Source organism: Austrofundulus limnaeus, unplaced genomic scaffold (genome assembly GCF_001266775.1).
Source record: "Austrofundulus limnaeus strain Quisiro unplaced genomic scaffold, Austrofundulus_limnaeus-1.0 Scaffold304, whole genome shotgun sequence".
NCBI classification, from domain to species: Eukaryota; Metazoa; Chordata; class Actinopteri; order Cyprinodontiformes; family Rivulidae; genus Austrofundulus; species Austrofundulus limnaeus.
In genome coordinates this window covers 86,137-100,971 of record NW_013952706.1, presented here as the reverse complement: position 1 = coordinate 100,971, position 14,835 = coordinate 86,137, and the positions used below count along the sequence as shown (strand labels likewise).

Genomic DNA, 14,835 nt, shown 5'->3' with positions numbered 1-14,835 from the left:
ACCAGAAAAGAGGGAGTGGAGTGACTGAACTTTGATTTGTGTATATGGTATTTACCTAAGAGTAATATTAAATATATGACATACATTTGTCTTCCTTTTTTACTATTTACATCATGAAGACCAAACAAAACATTAAACCAGCTTAAAGAAAAAAAGAGTTCACTTGGATAAACTGACTCACTTCTCTCCAGAAGGTGGCAGTATACTGACAGTCCCAGAACAGATGAATCACAGATTCAGGTTCAGACCCACACAGACAACAGCTCACACACATGTCCTTTTTTAAATTTTAACATGTACTGCTTAGCAGGGTAATATCTATGAAGCAATTTGTATGATACTTCCCTTACTTTGTTTAAAAGTATTTGTAAGGCAGGTTCCACACACTGACCCAATTTTTATCATTTACAACCAGTGATGAACAACATAGGGAATACTAGTAATGTCTRCTTGAAGTAATGACCTGATATTACCTTTATTATTCCTTGATTTGACAGAAAAGCATAACCTACCTACTGAAGTTAAGATACCAAAGGATGGAACACAGATTGGTTTCTCAGCATTTCTTTAATTAGAATACCAGAAGGAATAGCGTCCATAACTATTGCAAATTCTTTTGGGGTTACAGGAATATCAAATGTTTTGCAGAAATTCAAAATAGCTAAGCAGATTCCCATTTTCATTAAGTAGCCGAGTTACCAAAATTATATTATCAAACCAGGAGTTTAAAAAAATAGATCTGTTTTTGTATCTAATGTGCTGGTTGTTCCAAATAAAACATCTATGCGGAGAAAAGTTATGTTTATAAATTAGAGACCATGCATTTGTTCATGAAAATTTGATAGTTTGACAGGGAGGTTTTCTATTTTAAAATCACACATAAGTACATACTCAAGACCACCACTAGAGAATATGTACTTAGGTATAAAATTCCATTTTGACGTTGGGTTACGCAAAAACCGTTTTATCCAGTTGATCTTAAATGTAAAATTAAGGGTAGAAAAGTCGAGAAAATTAAGGCCTCCAGAAGCATAGTTGTTCATAATAACATTTTTTTACGTAGTGCATTTTGTTTTTCCATATAAAAGCAGTAATTTGTCTAACAGTGCAGATTGGTTTATCAACAGACAGAGGAATGGCTGCATAGATGAGACGAGATAGACCTGCCTTTGTTAGAAGTACTCGACCCTTCAGTGATAGTGAAGCCACCGGTTCAGTTGTTTTTTTTTTTTTTTTTTTTTTTGGATTTTTCAATAGGCAAGTTAAAATTTTCAGAACATCATCTCTTTATGATTTTTCATTGTTATTCCAAGGTAAGTTTGTTTTTGATTGGTATATTATGAATCATTGTATCATTGCATTTTTTAATCGGAAACAGCTCACATTTCTTCAAGTTAAGACAGAGCCCAGAGGCAGATGAAAACAGGTCTATTGTTTGGATAGCAATGAGAACTTGAAGGGCATTTTTTCAAAAATAATGTAGTGTCGTCTGCTAATTGACTGATTGTAGTTTATCTGCTATAAAGATGCCTTTTAACGGGCTATTCTTTTATATGAGAAGACAGAAGCTGTGTGCAAAGGATGAATAAATACGGAGAGGCTGGGCAACCCTGACGGATTCCACGCTGCAAATCAAATCTTGGTGAAGTCCTGTTTTTTAGTTTGATGGAACGATTGCTCTGGAGTACAAGGTTTTGATAGCTTTACAGAAGAACTCACCAAAACCAAATCGCTCAATTGCTTGAAACATGAAGTTATGCTCTATGGTGTCAAATGCTTTATAAAAGTCAAGAACAAAGATAAAACTGACATCGGGACATAAAAAATGAATAATCAACAACATCTAAAACAAGTCTAATGTTATTAGAGATATGTCTGTTTTTCATGAAACCAGATTGAGTTTCATCTATAATTGGGTCCAAAACATTTTTAAGCCTTTTGGCAAGAATGGAAGCAAATATTTTATAGTCTGTATTGAGCAAAGAAATTGGTCGCCAATTATCAATAAATAGGAGGTATTTTTTAGGTTTGGGGATCAGTGTTATCAGTCCTTGTGTTGGAGTGGGAGGTTCTGGATTTTCATTTGGAACTTTACCTCCCCGCCCAGTCTCTGCTGGTTGTGCCTCAGAAGCTGGAAGGTTTGGGAACCAGCACTGCCCTTTTCTACTCGCATGGTTTGAATCTAGTTTTGGCACCATGTTTTAGTTTAATTTTATTCTTAAAATCAACAAAGTACCATTAAGAAAACAAAGTAAATTAATTATTGAATGAAATAATAGATGATTTTATTTGTTCATTACTGTTTAAACTGACGAAAGTGCTGCAGAAAATGTTAACATTTTTCTAGTTTTCGGTATAACCGTAAAATTAAATGTGAATCGAGCACCATCTATCCTGTCACATCATGGAGGAGCAAAGATGGCGTCCAAACAGGGCGGCAGCTCACAGCTGACAAATCAACTCTGACAGCAAACCCACTGGAAGGCCAAACCAGATTAATTTATGATAAATTATGATTCATCGTTGCGCTGTACTCTAGAACTATGTTTTGCTACAGAAGCTAATATCTGTTTACAAATTTTTGTTTTATAATGCTTTATTAATAGTTTCAGTTCGAGTCAGATGGCTAACATGTTAAAGTAAATAAAATAAAAATCTGTTCACTGTGAAATTACACATTTTCCCGTTTCTCTTATTAGTTTACCCATAACGCACAATATTCTGGCATTCATATATAATATATTATATTAATATCACTTAATTTATTTTAAAAAATGCTAACGATCGTTATTCTTGCCAATATGTACAGCTAAATGCTAACATGTTTATAGCCACCATTGCTACAGATTGAATGATGTAAAAAATGATGAAATGTTTACAGAAATTCAATCTGTACTTTTTTTATATAGGGTCTTTGTACTTGTTTTCCCCTCCCCCACACCTTATTTGTCAAAGTGTTAATTATGTTAAACTTGGTTTTGATGTAATTATTTCTTTCACACAATCCTCAGTTTAAGTAGAGACAATGAAGCAATTTTTCATCAACATAGTGATATTCCAGAAGCTTTTAAAAAATCACTATTAAAAAAAAGATTACCTTTTTTTAAATGTCAGCATCTCAACTTAGTTAACTGTATGCAGTAAGCCTGACTTGTTCATTCTGTTAATCCTTTATTAATCTGTCTTCTGTAATTTGTCAGCACAAAACACACATGTTTATGCATTTTTTTCCCATCACAGGGAGAGACAAATAAAAAAAAAGAAACAGTTCTCACTCACATCAAGGGACAATTAAGAGTTACCAATTAACATGGCAAGCATGTTTATTGGATGATGGCGTATAATAATCCTTGAGGGAGTAAAATGTCTGACTTTTTGATTTTCATCTTTGTAGCATTAAATATGTAAGATTTTATGTAAACTTTGTCATTTTCAGGTTGCTGGTGGGGAGCTGATATATACCTATTATCTGAGCTACACTCCACCTCCACAGGGCTATGTCATCAGGGCTTACCCCATTAAGCTTCCCATCCACTGTCGCTACAACAGGTAATTCTTTTATTTTACTACATCACTGATAAATGAAAGAAGGAGCCAACAAACCTCTCTAGAATGGTTTAAGGATCTTAATCACAAGCCTGCAGGAAGATGATCCTGCAGACCGCATGGATCAGTGTGATTTAACATTTCCAGAATGGACCAAAGCATGCCAATGAGACATCTCAACAATGAACATATGTGAGCACATAAAGAAGCTCAAAATACAAGTCAGAATAAAGTTTTATTATGGGAATTCAGAGCAAATTTTGGGGAAATGGCAGGAAGACCTGTGAGTTTTAAACATTTATAAACCAAATAGTGCGTAGCTTGAAACAAACACTAATTTAATGCGTTTCTGAAAGTTTTCTTTTTGTTATGTAAATGTCTTTCTCTCCATTTCAGGTTTCATTATTCTTATAAAGTTGGTTACAGACCACAAGTTCAACACACAACATTTCTAAAGAGTATGAAGAGTAGACTAACATTCAGCCTCACTGTCTGCAATGGTAGGTACCTTCAGCTTCACTGTTCAGTTAATGAACCACAATTATACAACGCCTTATCACCTGTGGTTTTACTTTGACTAAATTAGTTTTAATTTTCTTTGTCATTTTTGGAAGACCTTAACTTTTAAACAAATTTCAATATAAAACTGGAGTCGGTTGTCACATTTTCCAAAAACTCTTAAGAATCTGCTCATTTATTTTATTTATTTATTTATTTATTTATTTATTTATTTATTTATTTTTAAGTAATGTCCTGTCATAGCTATCAGTACCTTATCAGCCATAGGGGAGTGAACTTTAAATATGATGGCAGCAATATGTTTTAATTTGGGACATGCAAATATAAGTGGTACGAACAAGAAACAGCTGGAGGAGCATTTTGTAACTAAAGTTATTTGGCGACACCGTACAAGAAGAGCATTATGGAGAGCCTGTATATCTGAGAAGTAAAGACAGGCAGAGGTTTGCCAGAGTGTGGGGAAAAAAGTGCAACTAAAAATAGTGGAGCCATTTTAGGATGATGTTCCTTCCTCAACAGAAAAATAGGAATCCTGAATATCCCACCTGTGTTTTTCTGCAAACTGTAAATGTTAATATATCAGAACACATAAAGACATGTGGGCCAAGGCTCGTTTAAATGACTGAAACAAAGTGGAAAACTTGTTTTTCTAAACCACAGTACCTGTCAAACACAGTTTTTGAAAGTTGTAAATCATTGCTTTCAGTTTTGATTGTTTTTCACACAGATTTCTAAATTTTTCATTATTGTTTTTTCTTTTCTCAGCACAGTGGGATCCTCTTCCTCCTGGCCATGCTTTCTTTTTAGGAGATCCTGTGAATTTTTTGGCTCGGACAGGAAATCTGTTGCCTGGAGAGAGGCTTTTTGTGGACTTTTGCTACGCTTCAGGCTCTGAAGATCCAAGCACTTTGCCCAAAGTGGATATTATTTCTAACTTTGGGTGAGCGTGAATCTACAGATTTGTTAGAGCTATTGGAATGCCATGTTACATTTAATTGTTTTGGGGTTTTGGCTGCAGCTGCATGACCGACGGCAGAAGGGAGGGCAGCAACTCTCGGTTCCTGTCAGGAGGGGCTGGTGTGGTGAAGTTCTCTCTGGATGCTTTTCTGCTCAAAGAAATCTCTCAAGTAAGAAAAGATTTGCATTTCTGTGTGTATATGTTTATTTACTGGTTATTTCAGCAGCATGCATAGATCAGCCCTAACATTGTTTACTGAAATATGATGTTAAGAAACAACTGGACATTCAGAGGCAGTTTTCTGGGATATATTTGACAGTGAAGGAACAGGATGCATTTGTTGTATGTCTTTGAACTACTGAAGCCATTGAGCAAATAATTCATTAAATGTTTGGTTTCAATTTAGAAACCTAATATTCTAAATGATATTTTGAACTAATTTATTTATGAGATGTTGTATTTCTTGAGACCGGTCTTTGTCTTAAAACCACTTTTTGATGTTTTTGTCTTGGACTCGACAGCATTTGTACTCAGTCCTGTCTTGGACTCGGACATTGAGGACTCAGAATTTTATTTCAAGACCACCAATTTGGAAATATCACTAAATAGCCAGATTATTGTGCAATTTATGTTAACATCTTTGCTTTAATTGAATTTAAAACATACTGATTCAAATCCAAACCCGACTCATTCGTATTTATGTATTTTTACTACCGGCTGTCACCCACACCCACTTGAATCGTACGCGGCACTCCAGGAAAAGTGAGCAGTGGTTCTCTGGGAGTGGGAGAAAATGTCTGTAAAGTTTTCAGCAAAACAGTTTGGCTACATAAATCATAAAGAATATAGTTGTAAAACAACATCCAGGAGAAATTGTTTAGCAACTTGTAAATTCACTTTCAGAGACAGCACTAGGCACTGCTCTTAGTCTTGACCTCCCTTAGTCTTAGTCTCGACATGGTCCAGACCCTAAAAGTCTTGGTCTCATCTCGGTCTTGAGACACCATGGTCTTGGTCTTGACTATACAAAACTAATCACCATGGTAAGGAGCTACATCTGTTTTCTGAATGAAATTCCAAATTTTAAATAGAGTGCATTATTTTCTTCTAGATTTCTTCACATTTTTTACTCCGTAACAGATAAAATTTCAAATGTAACCAAGTAAAAACAAAATGAAATGAATGTACTTTATTATAATCTATACTTAGACATAAATACATAACTACATAAAGTTAATGCTTGATCGTGTAAACAAGTGTAATTCACTGCTTGTGCTGAAACTGATGGTCTAATCTGCATCACATCAATGTTTGAGAAGTTTGTGGAGTTGGCTGTCACTGGGAGAAAATACAAGATCCAATTTCATGCAGTTGTGTTGCTCATGTCGCTTGTTAAGGCCCTGTCACATTGTGACATTTTAGACAACTTATGCATCTGTAAGGGTCAGCTTACACTTCTTATAACAAGGTTATAAGAGTAATTTAATTAGCGTGTATCTCTTTTATTTTTTGGATAAACATTTCTTTAGTGCAAGAATTAACGGACACAAAGTAACTCTGTCAGTGAATGTTGATTTGAACCATAGTATGCGATCATTTATTTTACAAATCATACAAAATTGACTATAGAATACACCTGATTGTGAACAATTAATTAACACAGTTTTCAGCTTTTGATTCCCCGGAGAGAATCTAGCTGTCACAGTGACTGACGGCCGTCAGTCACCTTTTTTCACGCTTTCTTTTCTCTCACTAGACGGGCGGAAACTGTTGGTTCCTAGAAGCTTAGAGAATCTATGGTCCGCCCTCCAGAAGGTTAGATTAGAAAAAGAAATTATCAAGGAAAGTGTTAGTTTCAGAACTCGCTGTGCCTCCTGAAACAAAACAAAGATTATTGCTGCTGCTGTGTGGTTCAGAACAACACATTTCATGACCCATTTAAATTATCTGATGAGTACTTATTTAAAACATAACTGAAAGAAAAATTAATTGCTTCAATTCAAAACATTTGCAAATATGATTCAGACAAGTAAAACATTGATATTTCATCAACTTAAACCATAAAGATTATTTTAGTTAAATAAGAATTTTTTTTCCCACAGAAAAAACCATACAAAGCTGAAATCCTACTGAGGGAGAAAAGACATCTGTCCTCTCTTCTCCTGTAACTTTGATAAACATTCTCTGATTATCAAAATGCGTAATACTTTCAGTTAAAAGACTAAATTAAATAAGAAGATTCTTCTGTTTTTATCTGATTTAGAAGGAAAGTGGCCTTGGGTGGCCTAAATACAGTTCTAAGTGGAACAGAGTTTTTGTCCATTCGAAGGCCCATCAGAGGACTGAGAGTCCAAGATAGTTCCTTGATAATTTGACTCGAGGTGACCCCTACACATCTTAAACAAAATTTCCACTAAATTACTAAGTTATATAATTGAAGAATGTACACTACTTAAAGAGGCTTCCAGTTGATTTTTTTTCTTTCCATCTTCAACGTCTCCAAACATTTCACAAGTTGGCCTAAGTTGTCTAAAACGGTGTGGCAGGACCTTTAGTGCGCTTTACAGTAAATATGAGCAACTAAAACAGTTCTATCCAAATCCTTTGTTTTTCTGCTCCTTCTTTGCTCTCTGCTACCAGCAACCTGAGATATGTACTCTTTATGGGGATCAAATTTCTGTAATAATCGAACAGGTTCTCTTTTTGAATTTCTTTCTATTTTACTATATTTGTATTTTATCTGTCTTCAGGTGCAGTACCTTCACTGCTCATTGTCAGTTGGTCTCTACACTTCTCACATTGCAAAGTCCTGCAACTACAACAAGGCACTTGGAAGGTCAGTAACTACATGCATATTTATGTAAACAGTACTGCAAAACTTAAGTTATCTAATTTTTTTCCAAAAAATCCCACTTTCTAGTAGTTTTAAAGTGATCTTCAGTTTTCTCAGTGTTTTAGTTTGTCCTTTTTTGTTTTACCAATATAAATCATTCTGGCACACCTGCTTCAGTCATTGAATTACCTCATCCAAGTTCTGCAGAAGCCTGATAATCCAACCCATTCTCACTCCCAACTCGTCACATATTGACGCTTTTCCAAGGTTCCCTCTATGTCCGATTTTGACGAGCCGGGTACCCCCGTCACGTCAGTTACTGACGAGATGGGGCGAAATCTGTTGTCATATTTTCAGAAAGTGTAGAAAATGCGCAAAAACTACCGTTTCGAAGCCTGAAATTACCTTTGTTCACTTTAGACATCCTGTCCCTGACCCTAGTACCTAAAATTAACCATTTTTAGAAAATGTAGGAAATTCACGTAAACATGTTCCAAAGTCTGAAATTACCTAATATTCACCATGGACATCCTACCCCTGATCCCAGTACCTAAACTTAACCATTAATCCTGATCCCTCATGTTAACCTCAAACCCCCGACCCAAAGACCCCTGGTGGCGCAACCCGGAAAAGCCGCGGGCGTCAAGGACTGACGCGAGGGGGTCACCTGATGCGTCAAAATAAGACGCAGAGGGAACTTTGGAAAAGCGTCAATATGTGACGAGTCGGGAGTGAGAATGTGTAGGATAATCACCATTCATTCAAATCAGCTGTGTTGGAGCAGAGAAACAAATAAAACATGCAGGGCTGCGGCACTCGAGGACCAGGATTGACTATCCCTGGTCTAAGTAATCCACAGTGAGGATCCTTGTTGTTGGTGTACAGGGGTTAGACAATGAAACTGAAACACCTGTCATTGTAGTGTGGGAGGTTTCATGGCTAAACTGGACCAGCCTGGTGGCCAGTCTTCATTAATTGCACATTGCATCAGTAAGGGCAGAGTGTGAAGGTTCAATTAGCAGGGTAAGAGCACAGTTTTTCTCAAAATATGGCAATGCACACAACATGGGTGACACACCAGAGTTCAATTGTTGGTGCACGTCTTGCTGGTGCATCTGTGACCAAGACAGCAAGTCTTTGTGATGTATCAAGAGCCACATTATCCAGGGTAATGTCAGCATACCACCAAGAAGGACGAACCACATCCAACAGGATTAACTGTGGACGCAAGAGGAAGCTGTCTGAAAGGGATGTTATGGTCTAAAACCAGGTGTTTCAGGTTCATTGTCTAACCCCTGTATGTGATGTGTATAAACTTCTGTGATTATTCAGAAACGTACGTTCTCCTCCTTTCATATCACTTAGCAATCTAACTACAGATGTCTTCGTTTCATGATCATACATTAGAAATACTATTAAACTCTCCTGGATAATATGATGGAGAAAAACTAAATCATTTTACTGGCAAACTAAAGCACGTTGACACCTCCATAAGCTAATTCTAAAGCACTAAAATAACTCAGTCAACCCATTAACATTCAACAGACATGAGTCACATGTTACCATGTTGCTCTCTTAAGACTTATTGACATTCCACAGCTGTATTTAAGTTCATATATTGTCAATATGTTGTCACCTGGTGGATAAGTGACACACATGAACAAAATGTGTGACAGCTTTCACCTTCAGCTGTTAACGTTGATCAATAACGTTTATAGACCTCAGTTAGTGCTTCTAAATTTTGCCTATAAATTTAGCAAGTGCTAATCCAGTAGTAAATTTTAAAATGAGCAAAAAGCCCTGCACTAATCAGAAAAGTTCCCCTATTAGTGCTTTAGGGGAACTGTGCCCACCACTGTGAATATGTCAACTGTTCTGTGGGGAAAATAAGCATTTAATATGATGTCAATTTTGCAAGTTGGCTCACCTACAATAATGTTTTTAAATAATTGATTTGCATTTTATTGCATGAAATAAGTATTAAATCCATTCAAAAAAACAGAACTTCACATCTGTTACAGAAACAACTACAGATGTCAGACATTTTCCTGTAGTCCTTCACCAGGTTTGTGCACACTGTAGCAGGGATTTTGGCCCTGTCTTTCAGGTTTTGGGGATGTTGCTGGACAACACTGGGTTTCAGCTCCCTCTAAAGATTTTCAATTGGGTTCAGGTCCGGAGACAGGCTACACTCCGGGACCTTGAAATACTTCTTATGGAGCAGCGCCCTAAGTGCCATGGCTGTGTGTTTTGGGTCATTGTCATGCTGACTATATATCTATATATGCTGTCTATAACAACCCATCTTCAACGCTCTAACAGAGGGAAGGAGCTTGTTGGCCAGAATCTTGGAATACACGACCCTATTCATGTCCTGCCCCCTTTGTAGAGAAGCAGTCCTAAAGTATGAGGTTTTCACCCCCATGCTTCATGGTTGGAATGGTGTTCTTGGGATTGTACACATCCTCCTCCTTCAAACACGGCGAGTAGAGTTTATACCAAAAAGCTATATTTTGGTCTCTTCTGACCACAACCTTCTCCCATGCCTCCTTTGGATCTTCCAGATGGTCAAACTTCAAATGGTCCTGGACATGTATTGGGGACCGTGCATACACTGCGGGATGTTAGTTTATGCCGACATAGTGTTACCAATGGTAACCTTTGAGAGTGTGGTTTCAGCTCTCTTCAGGTCAGTGACCAGGTCCTCCCATGTAGTTCTGGGATGATCCCTCACCCTTCAAATGTTCATAGAGACCCCATGAGGCAAGATTTTGCACGGAGCCCCAGATAGAGGAAGATTAATGGTTGTTTTGAGTTTGTTCTGTCTTCTAATAATTGCACCAACAGTTGTTGCCTTCGTACCAAGCTGCTTGCCTATGTTCCTGTAGCCCATCCCAGCCTTGTGCAAGTCTAAAATGTTGTCTTCATTCTCCTCTGGGCCAGACTCTGGTTCCAACATGTAAGGCTGGATGAACAATTTTCCATTGTTGACATTTTTTTAATTAATTTGTAGATAATTTTCTGCACCGCTTTGGTCATAAACTCCTCTGTCAGGGTACAATAGACCAGTGGTTCCCAAACATTTTATCTTCTGACCCACAAAATATTCATGGCAAAAACTTGACCCCAAATATTACTGGTCTGAGTACATGAACTTTGTTAATAACCCTAAAAACACAGGCTTTTTGACCATCTAAACAGCTTATACACAAATATAAATACTTATTTATACTTTTTTGTGTTTTTGTAATAGTTATAGGGAAATATTACATCAGCAATTATTTTATTACCCTTTAAATTGATTTCTGGAGATTATCCAAGGTGCTTCATGACCCATAATTGGGTCCCAAGCCCAANCTTCATGACCCATAATTGGGTCCCAAGCCCAACTTTGGGAACCAAAGTGCAGTGGTTCCCAAACCTTTCAGCTTTTGACCCACAAAATAACAGTAGAGACCTGTACCCCCAGCTATTTTTGCATGATAAACATTTGTATCAGGTCAACTAAACATGGGCATAGTAACAATATTTTTTATATTACATTTATCCATTTTAAATACACTAACCTCACTCGTTTGTAACAACTAAGCCATAAATGTAATTAATTCAGAAAATCTTTTCAGGATCCCACCTTGATGTTTTGGGACCCCACTTTGTGTCCCGACCCCAACTTTGGGAAACACTGCAGCAGACTCTGGAAGCTGAAAGAGACAGTCGAACAAGTGTTTTTTTTCTTTTTTAATGTTATCCCTAGCATGATAGCAGTGTGGTTTCAATGGTCCATGGGTCTTGGTTGCTTTATCTGAAGAATGATACAAACAATCTGAACAATTTAACAAACTTTTTTTGTATTTTTAGATGGGAGGAGCTGACAGCTTCTCCCTCGGTGTGTTCCTGCTGTAACTCTGTGTGCTCTGACACTGCGACTGGTAAGTTCAGAGAATGTCAGTTTATATGAATTAAATTATACCTGAATATGTTGTATTGTATGTCCCAATTTTAAAGTATTCAGTTGCAGCATAACTCAGTCATTGTAACTGATATGTAATTTAATATACGTTAATGAAAGTGTGCAAGGAGAAATTTTAGAGCTTGTCAACTTGAATATTTCTTTCTTCTCAGCTTTCAGCAGTAAAGTCAGAAGTTCAGGCTGGCTTGTTGAGCAAAAGCACCAGAAACCAGAGTTGAGAGTGAGGGCTTTCCAAACTGAAAAGGACACAGAACCAGTGGATGAAGATGAGAAAGGCGACATGGATGTGCATGAAGATCTCCAGACTGACTCTGAAGAGACCAAAGGAGAAACCACTAGTGACAAAATAGGATGGAAGTCTGCAAAGGTCAATCATGAGGAAAAGGCAGATGATGGAAAAGAAAATGAGGAGGTAATGATAACAATAGGCAGTGAGCTGAAAGATCTGCTTACCATGGACATGTCGGATCAAAATAGACCAGTTAGGAATGAAACGGGTCAGGTCAGAGAGGAGGAGCTGTATTTTAGAGATTTTGTGCTTTCTTCCACTGGTGATGAAAAGATTACCTCCATAGATGGCTTTGGTAACAACACGAACGGAAGACATCCCAGGTTCGATATTAGTCAGAGCTCTACTCGTGTAATTTCCACCAATACAGTTTGTCCGAACAGTGTCAATAATAGCTGCAGTGCTGCTAAAGGTTCAGGTCAAAGTAAAAACAATAGTTACAAAAATGAACATGGCATCATGTACAGGAAGCTGAATATTCCACCTTCTGATGCAAAAGATGCCCGGACACATTTTACAACCAGTAACTTTGATACAAACACGTCTGCTCTTTCTGACCTGAGATTAACGAAGCGTAGCTCTGAGCTGGATGAAGTGAGCACTGCCTTAAAGCTGAAAGACATCAAATGCATTAATAAACCTGACTCTGTTAACAGTGAGTCAGATGAGGGGGATAACCTTCGGATCAAAGAGTTTGAATCAGAGCGATCTGTTCAACCATCTGAGTCCAGAGATTTGATTTGTAGCGACGATGCAGAGTCTGATTTGAATTCTGGAGCTATAGGTGAAGCCCTTCATTGGAGTCTGTTTACAGGAGAAATGGATGCATATTAAGGAGGTTTTAGTTGGTTCAAAGTAAATGCATGAATGTCCCAGTAGTTATACCCTGGTGACCATCACCACCTGCACAGACTCTGAAAGCAACTTGTATGATGACAAACAGGCTGAGCTGGTGTTGAATTGGATAAAAAAAAATAAACCATAACTTCAAGTTCCACTAATCTTTTTCCTCTTGATTTGTTTCAGAAATGTAGGCCAGTAAATCATTTTGCATGGATTATGTTTTGAAAGTGAAAACCAGAACTATGTTGGCCTTTTAAAAGCACTTTGATGGAACTGGAGTAAAATGTCAGGAAAATAATTTTTTTGTTGTTGGCTCTGCTCATGTTAGCTCTGCTCATGTAGAATTATTCAATAAATTTTAAGTCAATTTATACCCCTGTTTGACATGTTGCTGACTTTGCTTTGTATTTATCATGGATCCACAACCTGCAGCTCTTTGTAACTTTGACCAATAATGAGATGGAAACGAGTATTTAGATTTAGAACATTAATGGGAAAAATAATTGTAGCAGTTTACTTGTCCTAATATTTTACTCATTACAGATGGACAAGGAAACAATATTGCAATCCAACCACATTAGTTTAACTTCTAGTGTCTGTCTGAAATCTAATAAAATTAAAGATGGGATGAAAATAGATCATGTGGTCACAAACCCATAACTGGATTCAGACTTTCTGCAAAAATGTAGCTGCTTGTGCACAGTGACTCTTTGCAGAGTTTAAAAAAATTGAAACTATTTGCCATAATTTGTTCTTGCATAAAAATACCACCTACCCACTGTGGCTATTATCTTCCTAACCTACAATCAAGTGGGTTTTTTTATCATAAAGGTCTTCAAAAGTAATGTTTCTAATCATTTTAATTTATTTGAAACTGTGCGTTCTGTGCAGACTGTCGTATCACCAGGAAATCATTTCATAAGTTTGGCATCGTTTTTATGTTTGTGTAGCCTAAGTATATGGCTGGAAATCCTGGGTCCAGTTGTTCAAAACGTTTAATCTGGATCAAAATCATTCAAATCTTGAAATCTCCATTTTTGTTATCTGGGATCACGTAATCCATCTTCCTTAAATCCCAGTTAATCAAAGAAAAGTTGGTTTGGACCAATCTCATTCAGATCCAACTATGATGTTCTTATCGACCTGGCTGGGTCTAATAAAGGCCGTTCATGACGGAAAGCCATGCTGTCCCAGCCAGGGAGTCCGCTTCTGTACAACCTCTGTGATCTGACCAAGGCCTGGACTTCAGAGAAAAGGGGTCCAGCAACTGAGCTGCTTCATCTACGGGTGAAAGGGTTAATCAAAAGATGTACCTTTAACTAAATGAACGAGACGAAAGGTATGAGTTTTCAGACACTCCTTCGCAAAAGAGGGAGAAGTTGAAGGAACCTCATACTCAGAAGTTCCCCCAAATTCTCGAACTTTCTGTAGCAGAGTGTCGCTTTTATTAAAGCAAAGGGGAGGGGAAACAAGATACAAAAATGTCTTAACACACTTGATCTATTTCTGACAAAAGTTAGCTCACCCAGCAGTGTAGTAAACAAAAGGCAGGATACCATGTTTGGTGATGTATCTCTGCTTGTTGACAAATAGCTCACACGGCATTGGAGGAGAGAGAGACAATTTGGCTGTGATGAGCAAACTTGCAAAGTAAAATAAAAGGAGTACATAAAGGAATAAAGGAACATAACTGAAAAAAAATCCCAACAGGACTACTGGATGTCTCCAAACTGGATGAGAGTAAAAGTACTTCTAAAAAGGTGTCACAATTTGCTTTGCAGAGCAGTCCTGGTTCAACAGCTGAGGCAATCTTGATAATCTTCTGATCTGCAGTAGATTAGGTCTCTAATCTCTAATCTGACCAAACTCTTAACACT

The 14,835-nt window shown here is 37.3% G+C and overlaps 1 protein-coding gene across 1 annotated transcript in view; it reads left to right on the top strand.

Moving 5' to 3' along the window:
* The window catches only part of LOC106527007 (uncharacterized), a 15,310-nt gene extending 1,981 nt beyond the window's left edge, over positions 1 to 13,329 (top strand). Inside the window, exons 2-8 of the mRNA XM_014021758.1 lie at positions 3,437 to 3,549; positions 3,943 to 4,046; positions 4,831 to 5,005; positions 5,084 to 5,192; positions 7,774 to 7,859; positions 11,715 to 11,785; positions 11,979 to 13,329. Of these exons, the coding sequence (XP_013877212.1) occupies positions 3,437 to 3,549; positions 3,943 to 4,046; positions 4,831 to 5,005; positions 5,084 to 5,192; positions 7,774 to 7,859; positions 11,715 to 11,785; positions 11,979 to 12,949 (1,629 nt within the window). The 3' untranslated portion in view covers positions 12,950 to 13,329. The remainder of the gene's footprint in view (positions 1 to 3,436; positions 3,550 to 3,942; positions 4,047 to 4,830; positions 5,006 to 5,083; positions 5,193 to 7,773; positions 7,860 to 11,714; positions 11,786 to 11,978) is intronic.
* Positions 13,330 to 14,835: the final 1,506 nt, after the last annotated feature.